General features: G+C 39.7%; 1 protein-coding gene across 2 annotated transcripts in view; it reads right to left on the bottom strand.

The window, feature by feature from the left end:
• Positions 1–5,626: 5,626 nt before the first annotated feature.
• The window catches only part of olfm2a (olfactomedin 2a), a 110,537-nt gene continuing 98,299 nt past the window's right edge, over positions 5,627–17,864 (bottom strand). For both annotated transcript variants that reach the window (XM_067421439.1, XM_067421432.1), the window contains exons 3-6: positions 17,437–17,592; positions 12,025–12,244; positions 11,336–11,442; positions 5,627–6,600 (exon numbers count right to left, since the gene is read on the bottom strand). In XM_067421439.1, the coding sequence (XP_067277540.1) occupies positions 5,926–6,600; positions 11,336–11,442; positions 12,025–12,244; positions 17,437–17,592 (1,158 nt within the window). In that variant the 3' untranslated portion in view covers positions 5,627–5,925. The remainder of the gene's footprint in view (positions 6,601–11,335; positions 11,443–12,024; positions 12,245–17,436; positions 17,593–17,864) is intronic.

A 17,864-nucleotide genomic window follows, 5' to 3' on the forward strand; every position in this document is an offset into this window, starting at 1 on the left:
TGCACTGTACTACACTTCAAAATGTTTATTTCTCTCACATTTCTCACATTCACCGCTATTTTTATGAAGATATACTTGAATATCTCTGGAAAAAATTAAGAGACCACTGCAATTTCTTCTTAAATCAGCATCTCTACAAGTATGGAAGCCATTCCATTCCAATGTCTGTTGAATTCCAACACAGGTACACCTCATTCTATTGATGAGAATGAGGTGTACCTATTAGGTGATCACCTGAACCATGTTATTTAATAAGGAAAAGTGTTTTTTTTTTAAAACACTTCTGTGGTCATCCCTATCCTCTTGCAGTAGGACCAGCTAAATGGCAAAAACAATGCTAGTAGTACCTCAAAAGTAATTGGAATCAAAAAATAACTATTGACCATGGCAAAAATGTGAAAAGGAAAGTTTTGAGTGAGGAAAAAGAAAGGTTCAATTCTGGCTTTACTGGTAAAGGGATACAGAGAGCATTGGGCTGCTTCCATCCTTAAAATTTCAAAGATGGCGGTTCATAAGAACAAGGTCAAGCAGCAGACATTGGGGACAACAAAGCTACAGACCGGCAGAGGGGAAAACAACTCTTCACTGACCGGACTGACTGCAAACTCATTCAAATGTCACTCAGCAACCATAGGATGAGATCAAGTGACCTACACAAAGAATGCCAAAAGGCAGCTGGGGTGAAGTGCACGGTGAGGATGTTTCGAAACAGGGCTGAAGTCGTGCAAAGCTAGAAAAAAGCCCTTCATCAATGAGAAGCAAAGAAGAGCCAGGCTGCGGTTTGCAAGAGGTCATCTTTTCTGATGAGTCCAATTTTCAGTTTTGTCCAACACCTGGTCATCTAATGGTTAGATGGCGGCCTGAAAAGGCCTACAGTCCAGTGTTTCACACCAACTGTGAAATTTAGTTGAGGATGTGTGATGATCTGGGGGTGCTTCAGCAAGGCTGGATTCGGGCAGAATTGTCTTTGTGAAGGACGCATGAATCACATCACGTACAAGGTTGTCCTGGAAGAAAACTAGCTTTCTTCTGCTCTGACAATGTTACCCAACTCTGAGGACTGTTTTTTCCAGCAGGACAAAAGCCACACAACCAGGTCAATCAGAGTGTGGCTGGAGGACCTGATGGAAGACCCTGTCATGGCCAGCCCAATCTCCAGACCTGAACCTCATTGAAAACCTCAGGATTGTGATCAAGAGGAAGATGGATGGTCACAAGTTTTTAAAATTTTTTTTTAAAAAAATGTAATCCCTGTTTAGATGTATGATGGATTATTTAGAATGTGTTTGTATCCATACAGGAGCTAATATGTGTCTGCCATGTAGGACACTTCTGTGCTATGTTTAACACTCTTACCATGTGTGGAAAACTACTGAGAAGGATTGTTTTGACAATGGGGGTATAAGAGATTGTGACTTCTGTTATGTCTTCAGTTCACATTCGATGCCAGGCACTGATGACTGTGTTGACTGTGGCTCTTTCTTGCAAGAAATAAACCATTAAAAAATGAATTAACTCAGTCAGAGTTAATTATTTTGCCATTACAGATGTAAATTCCCATTCACAACAGTCAAGTTTGTAATCCTCAGTGGTTCTTGATACTCTTGATAGCCATTTCATAATTTATTTATTTACGGGGGAAAAAAATTGTGGTGACCCAAAAATCACTTTTCTACAGGTGTTGCATAGCACAAACGTTCCCAGTGTAAAAACATCACACGTGCCTGTTGCATTTGTGCCTACGGGTTGTGTCATTTACAGTACGTTATCTCTATGTGAAACCGATTCATTTGGGATTTATGCACAGCTGCTCTTTGCAGAGTGTGCTCAATTCACAGCAGAACTGAAGAGGAGACAGTGGCATCTGAAAACCTTCCCAGTTGGCTGAATTTGCATTTCCTTCTTGACATCTACTCTTACACAAGTACTACCTCTACCTTTACTACCTCTACCTTTATTTATTTATATATATATATATATATATATATATATATATATATATATATATATATATATATATATATATATATATATATATATATATATATATATATATATATATATATACTGTTAGGTTTATCATTTAGTTATTTAGTTTAGCCATTTAGTTAGAGCATTTTGCATTTTGTGTTCTGCCTCTATGAATTAATTGCTTTTTTGCTTCTGTGCCTTTAAGACTTCTATTTAAACAGCATTCAGCTGTGACAGATTCACAAAACAATGTGCTCTGAAATGTGCCACACAATCCATTAGGATCAGTAATGTAAAAAGTAAACGTAAAACTCAAACTTCAGCTGCTTGTTTCCAATCTTGAGAACCTTCAGAAAAAAATGCAGAATGTAGGTGCTACACATTGCAAGGAAATACATTTCGTTGAGCAACTTTTCCATATTATACTTGTCAATTGTGGTATTTATGAATTCTAGTATCTTTCCTATTAATGTCTGAGACTGGTTGGGCCAAGTTTCTAGACATCAAAGTTGATGTGGAATTGTGGATGGTTGTATATGAATATCTTTTAATGGCTTCCTGACACCTGAAATAAATTAGATGAAGAGTTGATTGTGCAGTATATACCATAATTGGTATTTTTACTGACAGATTATTATTGCAGCGTGTGCTTATAGTAAACAGAATGTTGTTTTTGGTTGGTTAGGATGCTATAGGATTGTTTTTGGTGTGAACTGACCATTCGTTATGAATTAAAAAAATTCTAGTATGATGTTCTCTTTGCCATAAGAACGATAGATTCGGCACATGTATATTGAATAGTGTGGGGTATCGAAAATCGATTCCAGTTCTGGGATCGAATACTTGTACAATTTTAATTTCGATTCCCCTATTGGTTCCTTTGTGTGCATTTTAATACGACTAAACCAATAAGGCACAAGACAACTTGCACGCTGTTTTAAATATTTCTTTACACACATTTTATTTTAAACCATTGAAGCATTATACCATTTTCTGTGCTGCACGCATGTAACCATATATTGAATATGTGGATTGGGCCTCATTCATGAGACACGAACAGAACTTATTTGTATGTAATTCGTTCGTAAAGCTGCTCTGACGTAAATTTTTCGGATGCACGAAAATGTTGATTTGACCCATCTTTTTTTTTTTTCACTGTTTAATGTTGGGTAATGGCAGCGATCGTCACTGTAATACATTTTTTTCCAATCACAGTGGAGGAGGGGCGGGAAAATTTGATTCATGATTCGGATCGCATGTCAAACTGCTGAAATCCCGTGACATTGGCAATCTGAATCATAAATCAATACGCTGATTCATAACTGTTTTTAATCCTCAAATAAAGATTCCGGAAGAGAAGACAATGCTGAATAAATGGACTACTTTGATGATGTTTTTATTAGCTTTCTGGACATGGACAGTATAGTGTGCATACATTTGCATACGCTCTCTGACTACATATAAACTATCTTAAACTGTGTTCTGAAGATGAACAGAGGTCTTATGGGTGTGGAACGACATTAGGGTGAGTCATTAATGACATCAATTTTATTTTTGGGTGAACTAACCCTTTAAATCTCACTCCCATCTGGGTCACGGCACCAAAGCAACCCCTCCGGTTCAAACTGCTCGCTCCAAGCAGGACTCAAACCCGGGTCCGCCAGGATGAGAGCCGGACGCTCTAATAAGGAGGCTAAAGGCTGCAACCTCTAGGGTCAGTCGCTAGAGCGTCTCTTAAGGTCAGAGGAGTGAGGTTTACTCTCACAGTGACTAGTTGGCCTCTGTTGCACCTTCTGCCGTCTCTATAATAACACTAATCAAACAAAAAGGAGAAAGTTCACTCGTTCTTGACTAAAGAACTTGTTACTATATTTGTAATATTTTATTAAGTGCTGTTATTTTACATTTGATTAGCTTTTGAACCTGAATACCTGAAAATCTTAAAACACTTTATTTAAATCGTATTTCTGTCAGGACCACTATCATCACTATCAGGTTTTCCTGTAGCTCAACCAGTAGGGCATGGCGTTAGCAATGCCAAGGTCATGGGTTCAATTCCCAGGGAACGCAAGAATTGACAAAAAAATGTAAAATGTGTATCTTAAAAGTCGCTTTGGACAAAAGCATCTGCCAAATGCATAAATGTAAATGTAAATCTTCAAAGATAATTGACAATTAGCATATAGTTTGGATTGGCAGTATGGTTCTGCTCTGGGCATCCGTGCAGCCTAGCATAGATGAGAGCAGGGACAGCAGCGATAAACCCCTTTAGGGTAAACAGAACAAACATAATGTTTTGCAGATATCATTAATGTAAATGTAAAATGTACAGTATAATTTGGGAATTTACTCTGATTAAAGGGAAACAGAATACTAAATCCTGCCTGGATGAGAGGAGGAGCTGGGGGTGGAGGAAGGTAAATGAGCTCTGGAGAAACGCTATAGCTGCTGATAGTGCTGAAGGAGCTTATATACAGTGTATGCTGTGATATGATTATTCTTATAGATAGACATGATCAGCTAACAGCCTGATCTTGACTAACATGACCTGCAAGAATAAATGCTACGCTTAATATTTGGTCGGTTGTATTTATTTTGCGATTTATTTAATTGCAATTGCAATTTTTTTTTAATTGAGTGAGTGAGTGAATGAATTAGTGAGTGTTTACTTCATGAATAATGAATTAGTGAGCGTTTACGTCATTAATAATGCTTGACATGTATATTAGTTAGGCTAGTTGCTATGGTATTTTTAAACTTTTAAAGTGTTGTTTTTCAGCCTGTTGTTGTTCATGATACTGCTCAAACTACCATTAAATAAAACAATTGTTTTGCCACAAGACTTAAAATAACTGTGAATGATATCTAAGGTTTTGACCTTATTGGAATTAGGATACGATAAGAATCGGAAACCAATAAGCAGAATGAGAATCTGAATAGTTAAAATTCAAAAGATGAATGAACCCTTATAGTGAGCCTTTCTTTTCAAGTGCTTAAATACTTGCACACGCACTGATGTCCACATGGATATGAAGATCGATCTGTACATGGATAGTTTGCACAGACATCGGTGGATTATGCTGATGCTTTATGTGGACTGCCTGCGAGCCGAATGCAGGAAGTATACTTTGAGCTTAACTCAAATGAAATTACGAAAACATCTAAATGGTTTCTAATTTAATATTTTTTACACAGCCTCCTGAGAAGGCGTGCCTTGTAAGAAAAATGAAAACAGATTGCGCCTGCCGAGTTGCAAACAACAACAACAACAGCAGCAACAGCAGGCATCACATAACCCAGGACCTCATCTGTCCAGCTGAATGATGTTGCTTTTTATTCATCCTTCCACTGTTTTCCATTTATTCTCTTCCGCCACCTCACCTTTCAGCCCTTCATGTCACGTAACTCTGCTTGACTGACGTCTCTCCTCAGGATGGCTGACACCAAACAGGAGCTAGATTCTTTTCCTGAGGCAGTCAAGAGAAGCTCGGCTCATCCTGCTGCGGCACATCTCTAGTTACATTACAGCCGAAGTTTAGATAAAGGCTCTGTCAAAGAGTTTAATAAGAATATAAAGCAAACAAGCATTTACACAAACTTTTCGCTTTAAAGCAACCATAGGCATCTGGGGGGAAAGAAAAAGATGAAACTTGAAAATGGTAAATTTTGATGTTTATTTATTCTTTTTTTTCCACAAATAAAAAGAAAGTACTCATGCTGAATCATCACAGGAAAAAAAAATGCTCAGTCCATATACCAGTGCTAACCTTGCTCTCCTCAGAACATTAGATGAATAATAGCACTCTATGAAGTTTGGAATGCAGTAAAAAAGTCTTAAGCTTTAGTCATGTCCTCCTCCACATCAATGTTTTGTATATGTGTGTGTGATTTGTGTGGGCATATCAGTGTGTGCACATTTGTGTATGTATGTTGTGTTTGTAAGGTCTGCATGACCTAGTCCTCAGCGGTTTTGATGACCTGGAACAATGTGACATTGTAGAGGACTTGATGTCCGTTGTTCCAAGTGTAGAGCACTCTTTCTCGGGGGTTGTAGTCCATCATGGAGATGTGGGAGTATTGGTTATGGAAGGGGATGTCTGTGTACTCATAGGTTGAGGTGTTGGTGTAATATGCAAAGTAGATCTTAGCACCAGCCAGATGGGAGTTGGTGACGTAGAGTGTGCCACAGATCATGAACGACTCCCCGGCACTCCGCTTAGGGAAGCCTGTGTCCCACGTCTGAAGCACTTCCAGGCTTTGTGGCTCTAGACGGCTAATGACGATGTTTCCAGCGTTGGGAATGGTGGTGTAGACTGCCCACAGCCCGTTCTCGTCGGCCATGAGGTCGATGTCAGATGATCCGCCCCATGAGTAGGGGAAGGTGTTGTTATAGCCCGCGCCACTAAGGCTGCGCTGCACCAGGACGCTTCGAGATCGGAAGTGGTACTTGATGAGGATGTTACTCTGGTATTTGTTGTAGTAGAGGGAGCCGTTGTAGACCACGTGGCCCGTACCAGCCCAAGGGTGGGGCAGGAGATGCTGCACAAAATTTTGGCCCTTCATGAAGTCATTCATTGTGCGGTACTCCAGCACACGCCGTCCCTTAAAGTAACCGTCCATTGACCACACCTGAGACAGAATAAGATATAGAAATGTGAAATGCATGATGGTTAAAATGCATACTGCAGTGTTAAAAAATATTTGTATCTACAGTTATTTAAATAACTAAAACACATTTTCATGACTCCAAAATAAAAACATTTTAGATACATGGTATGTTATAAAATGTAAAATCTTTACAACCTGCTTAAATTAAACATGAAAGTGCCACACAATTACAAAAATGCTTGACTGTGCAAAAAACTAATATTGTTAACTTTCCCTGCCAAGGCTGCCATTGTTTTTTTTTAGTTACCAGCCCACCATCAGCATTTTTTATAATTTTTCAAAATTTTAATGGCCCTCAGAATAATTTGTTGTATGAATATCTGAACATGTAATATATCAACAGAAAGAACAAACTATCGGCTTCTGAACAACAACAAAACATTTTATTCTAGCTCTAAGCATTCTTTTTTATCAACACCTGAATGTGGATACGTTTCGTAAAAAAAACAGAAAGCCTGGAAAATCGCATTTTTGTCAAAGACTAAATCCAGAACAACAATAAAACCACAAATGGAGTGGATCAAATCCATCAACACACCCAAAGCTCTGCAGTTCACTGGTCCTGTGTCCACATTTCATTAACGTTAGGCAGTTTTGATTTATATGCTGTTTAATGTTGATGAACACATAATTTTACATATGCTATCGTTTTTTTCTGCTTCTTTTTTTCCTGTGTTTTGATCTGGAGATTCTGTACTCTTTCAGAAAATGTGTCATGGCCCTACTGTATGACAGTGAAAAACTGAAAGATGGAAAATTCTCTCAAGGGGAAAGAGATTAAACTAAATGTTTACATAAACTCTTAATTTGAAAGGAATTTAAAGGTCACTAATCCATGTTCCATAGCCAAGTGAACTCCTTTGAACAAAAGCACTGATGTTCTTGTATTCATTAAAGCACTTGTGCTCTTCACACAAACTTGTGGCTTCATGCAGCTTGAGTGCTGGTGATATTACAGCTAAATGTGGATGTAAGATATTAAGACATGAATTACAAATAATCAAATGGGAAAAGAATTTAAAAACCAACATTTTTCCCCCCCAGACATTTGGCTCTATGTATAAGAATAAACGTTTAAAGAGTTTTGTGTGCCCGATAATGGAGTGGAGAAAGCATATACCTGGATGAAAGTACAGTACATCAAAAGAGACGCCATTTCCTGACTTACTTTTGAGAGAGTGACAGCAGAGCCTTTCTTCCTGTGTAACCAGCAGTGACTCTCACTGTGCGTGTGTGTGTGTGTGTATGTTGTCAGATCTATTGATCTGTTCGCTGTGTGGGAGTGGAGATGCTGTATATGCTCTGTACTCGGCTGCAGCAGTTGTTCCCTGCCCTTTTCCACTCCACATTCACAGGAAATCAATCCTGTTAGCAGTTCTCCATCTCTCTCTGCCTCTTTTTTCCTTGCTCGCATTCACTGTATGAGGCTAAAGCATCTATCAGGCACACAATAGCCATGCATGTGCTCCCATCTTTCCCAAGCCATGTTCTGTGCACTCTTTATTAACACATCGTAATGAAACTTCAGACAGTCAGCTTATTTAGGATGGTTATTATGTTCTTTCTCCTGCATAATGAAGCCCCTCTGAGGATTTAAAGCTCCCCTGCTATCTTTTGCTTCCTCTCCTCCTTTCTCCCTCCCTCCTGCATTCTCCTTCCCTGCCTCTTACCCCATTCTCATTCCACTGAGAGATGCTGTGCATTTTTTATTTTTAGGCTACTGTGGGGCTGAGTGGTGACTGGAGAGGAGAGCAGGTGACTTATGGACAGGCAGGATAATTGGAACATTAAGTATAGCCTTTCCTTTGTGGGCTGAACGAGTCCCTGTAGATCATCGAGTAGAGCTGTGGTCGCACTGTGGTCGGGCCATCTCCGCCTCTGTGTTCCCTTCTGAAAAGAATGGCTTGTTTTGTGCTGTGGATGCTGGTGCCTGTGTCTTTGCTAGCTTGACCGGCAACGCTGTGTGTGACTTGCTGAATCTAGGAACAGTGACTGCTCAGATGATGCCTGCGTGATTGATATGACCATTGGTTCCATGGCTGTGATGTATTTGTCACTTTACATGACTCTTGATTGATATTGGCGAGTGATGTGAACATTAAAGCCAAAGACAAAAGCAATGGAGATTGACTTTCAGCAGTCAGTATCAATTTAGATGCCCCCATGGAAAAGAATAAATGATGATCCTTGCCTCTTGTCCTCCCCATGACAGTCATTTTATAGTAGACTTAATAGTGGACATTATAATGGAAGACTGAAGGCTTCATGGGCAGACAGAACGATAGCTAGAATGATTGATAGAAAGAACGATAGATAAAACCATAGAACGAAAGAAAGAGAGAAAGAAAGAGAAAATGAAAGACTTATTTTCCCAGAACTGACCTCTATCATTTTTTTTTTAATTTAGTACATTCCCCTTCCTGTCATGCAATTTCATCTTCACACTTATGAATTAAAAACAGACAGTTTGTTTAATTTGTCAACCCATTCCACCTAATTCCTACGCCCAATGGCACTTTGTGCAAACTATTGGTATAACTTCCGTTCGGCTGTAAACAATCAGTGAAAGGCTCACAATGCCATAAAACGGGCTTTTATTCTAGCTTCTTGCATTCCTTTTTTATCAACATTTGTGGGTACAACAATATGGGTAAGTTTCATAAAAAAGCAACATTTTGAACAAAAAGCTGAGAAAATCACATTTTTGTAAAATATCGAGTCCTGTACCCACATTTCATTCACTAACACTAGTTTTGATTTTTATGTTTAATGTTGATGATCACATTATTTTTCATATGCATGTGATTACATACGATCGCTTGTTTTACTGCGTCTTACTCGCGTGTTTTAATGAGGAGATTCAGTACTCCATTCAGAAGATGCATAATAGCGCCCCCTAGCGTCTAACAGTGGAAAGACGGACAATTCAGTTTTTGCCCTGGATGCGTTTTTTCACAAATAACAGAAAATTCTGTGTTTGGCGGGGAAAGAGTTAAATATCACTGTAGTAATATATATCTGTATTATGTAAAACACGTCGCCTTAATAAAACCTTTTCATTAACTTCAGCATTGCGTGATGCTATTTCATAGTGATTTCCGCATCATTCTGACAGATACTAAATTGTATTTACCTGTGAAAACAAACCCAGAAAGATACGTGAGGAGAAAAGCGAGAGATTCTTTGTGCATTCCAGTGAATTATTAATAGACTATATCATAAATTAAATCAGGAGAGGAGACCACAAAGGTGCAGTATATGTAGTCATTTTTCATACTATTACAATGGAATGCAGAAAAAAAGGAAAACATTTAAAGAATCATGAGGAACTGAATGCAGCAACTGAAAAGAGCTCTTGCCATAGATATTATTCTCATAACATGTCACGTTAAAATATCAAGTCTTATGTTATTCTAATGATGTCTGAAAATAAAATATGAATAAATATCATCAAGGATAAGCTTTATTTTTTAGGGCAACCTTATGATTTGAAATGATTCATTACAGTCTTTTTGAAAGTCCCAAACCGGAAGTCCCACACATAATTCAAAATGCAGCAGTCTCATCAGGAATAAGGTGGATTCTCCACCAGCATTGCCAGCGTTGTCGCCAAAACTAAGGTTAATATGGGTTGGCCCCCTCACAACTAGACCTAATAAGAGTAGGTCACACCTTACAGCTCTTCAACCGTGTTCCTGGAGACCCACTATCCTGGACAGAATTCGAAATCACTATTCCATATTTTAGTCCAATAATACAGTTCACTTGAAGGAGTGAATGAAACTGAGTAAGTGGATTTAGACAGCTGTTGAGTGCATACCGGTTGTATTGCTGTGCAATGTGGGATCTCGGACACAGTCTTAGAGATTTTAATTCCAACCCTAATCAATCACACTTAAATCAGCTAATCAGGATCTTTAGGATCTCTTAGTGTGAAACTGAGGTGGGATATATTTTGCAGGACAGTGGGTCTCCAGGAGGAGGGTTGCTGAAGACCTCTGGCTTAAAGGCTTGTTTCCCAACCCTGTTCCTGCAGGCACACCAACAGTTCACATTTTTGATATCTCTTTTATCTGACCCATCCATTTTTGATATTGAAGCATTCATTAATGAGCCGGTCTGTTGAATCATGTATGATTGATTAAGAAGAGTTCCAAAATCTGAGGTGTAAGACCTCCAGGAACAGGGTTGGGAAACGCTGCCTACGAGGACCTTGTTGGGACCACTCATTACAGGGCATGCGACGACTCTGGCTGCTAGTAATTCCAGGCAGTGATTGCCATTTGGCTAAACAAGTTGTTAATATTCTTCTCCCTGATGGAGTAATTAATATGGGGACAGTGTCTCTGACAGGAGACATAAGGATTGAGCGAAGAATGGAGTGAGAGTAAGAGCTTAATAGAGAAGGAAAGAGATGGAGGAAGAAAAATGGTGGAAGAACCATCCATCAGTGACTCAGCTCTCACTGCTGAGGAGCAGCTTCACTGTACCAAAACACTGACTCAGTCACTGTGTGTGTGTGTGTGTGTGTGTGTGTGTGTGTGTGTGTGTGTGTGTGTGTGTGTGTGTGTGTGTGTGTGTGTGTGTGTGTGTGTGTGTGTGTGTGTGTGTGTGTGTGTGTGTCATTGTGTGTCTCCTGGGAGAGCTAGCTCATCATAGCAATGGCAGTGATGGAGTGCGGCGCGGTCGTTCTTACCCTATTATCGGAGCTGGGGATCATTGTGTCAGTCATCCAGGAGCCGAACCTTGACCCTGAGGCGCGAACAGTGATGGGGTTACTGACGCCAGTTAGCTTTCCACAACCTGATGATAGAACACAGGGGTACCATAAATGACGGCTTCAACAGAACTGAACCAGTCAGCATTAAATTGCTAAATGCGACATTTATGGAGCAGAACGAGTATCCATTAGATCATCGTTTTAGATTTTCTTGTGAAGTCATCAGTTAAGCCCTGAATGGAACATGAGCTTGTCTCATCATGCATCTGAAAGCCAATTACTCTTTCAGCCAAATGAACTTTGGACATTTTGTTACAGGGCTTGCTAGCTGGATGCTTTAATGTTCTAACGTTAAATTGTTTATCTAATTGGACAGCAAGCACATTTTGACTTAATTGGGTCTAATGTTATCTCCCTGAACATCAGACATGTCTAGTTTACTTTAGCTTTTTCAATTTAAAACTAAATTACTGCAGTTGCTCTAAAATAACCCAGCAAAATAATCATGCCAATCGAGTGCTGCACTGAGAATCCAATAAGTCAAAATTCGTTCTATTTTCTCACTGTAACATATCACATACTGCACGTCCACAGTCAATAGATTGGTTGCTCCCTATTCCTAATTATTCAAATCAGCTCAAACCCATGTGCACTAGACGTCTTACCGAGTTTCTGCATGCAGGAGTGCAGGCGAGTCTCCAGCAGTAGCACTCGCTGCCTGAGCTCCTCGTAGTCATAGGCTCCCATCTCCTCTTGAATGGCCATGAGTACCAAGGACAGATTCCTCACCTCCTCCCTCAGCCGCAGGATCATTCTTGCATCGGCCTTGTATTGCTCCAGCACTGGCAGCAGGGGAAGCAGCTGAGTAACCTTATCCTTTAACTCCTGAGAGAGAAGGAAGGAGTGCAATGGTGGTTAGGGGAGAAAACAAGAGACGAGAAATGGTTTGGGAATTTGCATGGGCTCTCATTAACTATTCCGAATGTTCATCGCCAACCTTTCATCTCCCTGACCGGTCTCCTGCCCCTGGATCCGAATGCACCCTCACATGAGAACTGAGTATCGATTCTATGCAACTGCAATCTCTGACAATCTACCACCCGTCTGACGCAGCCCACTCATCAGAGAACTGTCAGCTCTCCGCCTCGGTGAGACCAAGCGGCTATGAAAGAGCTAAAACTTGCGGGCTGATCTCCGCTCAGCGAGGGCAATCAGTTACTGCATCCAGGCGAACTGACCGGCCTGGCATAGGCTGAGGTATATCAATAAAGGGGGTATGAACAGCAGGTGTATCAATAAAGCATGCTCACCACAGGAGGGGCTGTTTCCTCCTTGTTAAAGTTTATCGTAAATCTGGTGATGGAGCTGTTCTCAGCCCTGCGGCGCCACATCATAAATCTCATTTTCCTGTTCCGAGACACAAAAATTTAGTCTCGTTAATCTCCCACCCTGCCATAGGCGACTTTGAGCTTTCCACATTCATCAGCAGCCTCGCCGAAATAAAGCCGGGCTTTGAGACTCCCACTCTTTGAAATAGTGCTTTTAATACTGGCACATTTCTACATTTTTTTTCACAGCTCCAGTAGAGAAGGGAGGGGGAAAAAAGGATTATGGTGCTTTGAACATGTATGGAATGATTTCTGGAAAATTTCGGAATCATTTTCTGTGCAGCGTTTGGTGAGATGACTCAGACCACAGCAGAACGGGGTGGATGGTTAAGTGACGGTAGTGCATTCTGAATGATAGCGATACCCCTGGGAAGAGTGGCTGTGGCTTCCATCTCGCTCTTTTTAGCAGACGGCTACATAATACTCATCTTAAAGCGGGCTCTTCCATTTAGTCCGCTGTATATCGGTAGCGAGTCCTTCAACTGTTCTGAGATCACAGAGAGCTACAAGCACACTATCTTATTTAAAAGATAAAGATCTTCAAGAATAAAGCAGTCTTAATCGTAGCCTCTAGGTGAGCAGCTGCTAGCTAAAAAGAACAAAAAACAGGGGCAGAGGTGTCGGAATGAGTTTGAGTAGGGTGGCTGAAGGTAGGCGGGTTGTGATGTCACAAAATACTGAGGCTGTGAATGCTAAATAGTGTGCACTAATGCTGCTCCATCTCCAAGTCATATTCCCAAATGAATATTCATGCGCTAACCTTAGACTTGGTTGATCCCAGCAAAAAACAGGACATTCCCCTAATGTTCCTATGGTTTCCATTTGTTCTTTTTTGGGGGCAGAACTAAATAATAACATTTAGTTCTTATTTAGTTTTTTTGTAATCAAAATCTAACCTTTACAGAATGGTGCAGGTTTTTCTTTTTCTTTTTTTGTAACAAGAGAACTTACACAGGATTTTCTCTAATGGCTATTTCACGAGTTCACACTTACATATAATTTATAGAGAGTTATTTAATGCATATTTGGCGTGCTGTCCGGGGGGAGGGCTTTGAGCTCGGAATTAGGCCAGAACCCAGAGTACCCCCGTATATGTAAGTGGTTTTGAGTTAAAAAGTGTGGCGAACGGGGAGTGGAGGAATGTTGTGATAACACATTCTGGAATCCAAAATCTATTCTTCTCAGAACATTTTGAGAACCAAAAATTGTTAACTGGAATTTGTTTTAGACATTTCAAATTTTTTGACATTGTAATCCAGTATGAAGCCAGTTTTACATTTCAGATTCCTTTTAATATTCATGAATTAATATATTAAGTGTGTGTGTGTGTGTGTGTGTGTGTGTGTGTGTGTGTGTGTGTGTGTGTGTGTGTGTGTGTGTGTGTGTGTGTGTGTGTGTGTGTGTGTGTGTGTGTGTGTATGCCCTTGTTTATATTACACTGTGGGGTCCAAATGTCCCCATAACGATAGTAAAACCTGAGATTACCTACCCAGCCAGCGGTCCCCACTTTTCAAAAGGCGTATAAATCATACAGGATGAGTTTTTTTTCTGAGAAAGTAAAAACGCAGAATGTTTCCTGTAATGGGTAGGTTTAGGGGCAGGGGCAGTGTAGGGGGATAGAAAATACGGTTTGTACAGTATAAAACCATTACGTCTATGGAGAGTCCCCACAGAGTGAACCGTGTGTGTGTGTGTAGTTCCAGTCTCACGTTTTAATAGATCTATTTTAAATGTCATCTACACAATTAAAGCTATCTTGACCTTTTCTGATTGACTAATTGTGATTTTTTTTTTTACAGAGAAAATTAATATACTAAAATGTATTTGAAATACATTTATTATATGCTAAGTATACTACAATATTTTTACATATTTATACTTACCATAATAGAATAGAAATACCCTGCAACTGTATTTGGTACTTTGGTATACTTTTGGTATACTTAATTAATATACTTAAAGTTCACTTATTTTGTACTCAATGCAGTTCTACGGAAGTTATAGTTTTCCGGAAGTATTATTATTATTATTATTATTATTATTGTTATTATACATTTTATTTATGGTACTCAAGGACACCTTACAAAGTCCACAAAAACAATTTCCAAAAGTTGTTAAAACTAAAAAAAAAACTTTTCCTAGTGCGTGGAAAAACAAGTGTAAGCGCAGAAGCCGAGTTCATGAGGATCTTAGATATGTGTATGTGTGTGTGTGTGTGTGTGTGTATATATATATATATATATATATATATATATATATATATATATATATATATATATATATATATATATATATATATTAGGGCCAGGACTCAATTAAAAAAAAAAATCGAATTAATTAGAATGTAATTAATTAATCGAAATTAATCGCATTTTAATTGCATATAAATATTTGACCTGGAACAATGAGAAGTAACTTTTCACATGGATTTTTAGTATAATTTAATATTTTTAATTTATTTCAGTCTAGCAGACCAGTCCAATGTTTGCCATTAAGTGTAGCAAAAGCATATTTGTGATATTTGAGGCTCGATGTGCTGCGGTGATACACAAATTCCTTGTTGTATAGCTTGCACACAACCATGCTCTTGTCGACGCTTCCATCCTTTCATTTTTTTTAACAAAATTTCCCATCCACGGGGCCAAGCAAAGAGGTCTCATCAGCTTCTTCGTTCATGTGTTGTTGTCGTGACTCATGAGCGCTAGTTGGTGTTCCAGTATAATCGGTCCGTCGAAACTCATTCATTGAAAAACGTTCGGCGGTGCAAAAATAAGTGTGGTTAAAATTATGTTAATTATTTTTTTGCGTAATTAATTAACGCGTTAAAGTCCTGTAGTTAATTAATCTTAATTAACGTGTTAAAGTCCCGGCCCTAATATATATATATATATATATATATATATATATATATATATATATATATATATATATATATATATATATATATATATCAAAAAGATACAAAGGAGCTAAATTATTAGGTGCTTCATAAGTTAAAAGTAACATTTTGAAACGCATGCGAAATTTAACTGGAATTCAACGCACATTTTGTAAAACACGAGTAATGTTCAGAAATGGAAGTTTTGGTAATAACTCGAGCTGCTGCATTTTGTACCAACTGTAATTAATGAAGGGATTTGAAAAAAGCTATTTTAAGTAGTGCTGAGGTCTAAAAATATACTTAAGTGTATTTGATTGTGCTAAAAATGGAACAGTTGCAAGTACACCTTAAATATCTTGAATTTAAGGACTGTTATTACAGAGCTCATACTATCCTAATAGTGATACTTTGACACATTTTAAGGCTTAAAGGGGGGGTGAAATGCTGTTTCATGCATACTGATCTTTTTACACTGTTAAAGACTTGGAATCCCATACTAAACATAGACAAAGTTTCAAAAGTTAAGGTGGACGTTTGATGGGAGTATTTCTTTGTCAAAAATACTACTTCCGGTTAGTCATAAGTTTCGGCAAGTTTTTTGAGATCATGCGTCCCCATTGACGTTAGTGGGGGCGGAATTTCCTTGTATGGGCCTTACGGACAATTCTACCGGAAGCGCGTGAGAGAGAGCGAGGGAGAGAGCGAAAGCAACAGCCTACGCCCATCAAAGCGCTGGTTTGTAGGATGCTAAACAGGTGATATAACCAGTAGCTACTGACTTACCCACTGATAGGCCGGCGGTCGATCTGTATTAGCACTTTCCTCACGCGACGGGCGAATCACTTTCCTCACAGAGCGACTCACTTTCCTCACGCGACGGGCGAATCACTTTCCTCACTGAGCGAATCACTTTCCTCACAGAGCGACTCACTTTCCTCACGCGGCAGGCGAATCACTTTCCTCACTGAGCGAATCACTTTCCTCACTGAGCGAATCACTTTCCTCACAGAGCGACTCACTTTCCTCACGCGGCGGGCGAATCACTTTCCTCACTGAGCGAATCACTTTCCTCACAGAGCGAATCACTTTCCTCACAGAGCGACTCACTTTCCTCACGCGGCGGGCGAATCACTTTCCTCACTGAGCGAATCACTTTCCTCACAGAGCGAATCACTTTCCTCACGCGGCGGGCGAATCACTTTCCTCACTGAGCGAATCACTTTCCTCACAGAGCGAATCACTTTCCTCACAGAGCGACTCACTTTCCTCACGCGGCGGGCGAATCACTTTCCTCACAGAGCGAATCACTTTCCTCACGCGGCGGGCGAATCACTTTCCTCACTGAGCGAATCACTTTCCTCACAGAGCGAATCACTTTCCTCACTGCAGCGCGCTGCTGCACACGTCATTATTTAGCTCCGCTCACACGACACGCCCCCACCCGCTCGGCTTTTTTCGGAAAGACTCGGAACAGCGCATCTTTCTTATATAATTATAAAAAAAATAAAGACTTTTCGGAGATATGCAGGATGCAATGCTACTCTATAGGTACTCAAGATTGACATGACACTGACTGAAACTGAGTGTTTCACCCCCCCTTTAATATTAAGAAATGTGCATTGTGCAAAAAAAGAAGTGCTCTAATAAAATTATATTTATATCAATAAGTCATAAGCGATATGTCAGTCAATATGTTTAATAGATTTGTACTATACTAAGTATGAAATAATGTAATTTGATTTGCAACATATTTTAATATCACTGATGAGGATGTGAACTAAACATGGGCGTAGTGAGAAGAAAGACACCTGAAAACTCTTGGGGTTGAGGCTGCGTGGGTTTTCAGACGCAGTCTTCAGTTTGCCGTCCACTGTCTTCATGAGGTTCTCTGTGTCTCTCACATACTGCAGGTCTCTGTACGTCCTCAGATCTAGCACCTCCATGGATTGAGTGATATTCTGAACCTGTTAAATACCACAGAATACAAAGTCAAAACAGTGTGATGCATCAGGGAATGTTTTTTGAGGGCACAACAGCGTGACGCCTTCAATTTGTTGGAGTTCAAATCAGCCTTCCTGCATATTCAGACCTCCCGCTGAGCATCTAACCCACAACAACACACGGGCGACGGGAGCGTGACTTTTGATCAGCACACACACCCAACTAGCTCCTATAAACTCCTACATACTCCCAGAGGCCACACACGCACACAGACAGAAAGAAAGATTCACACGAA

Source organism: Pseudorasbora parva, chromosome 2, assembly GCF_024679245.1.
Source record: "Pseudorasbora parva isolate DD20220531a chromosome 2, ASM2467924v1, whole genome shotgun sequence".
NCBI classification, from domain to species: Eukaryota; Metazoa; Chordata; class Actinopteri; order Cypriniformes; family Gobionidae; genus Pseudorasbora; species Pseudorasbora parva.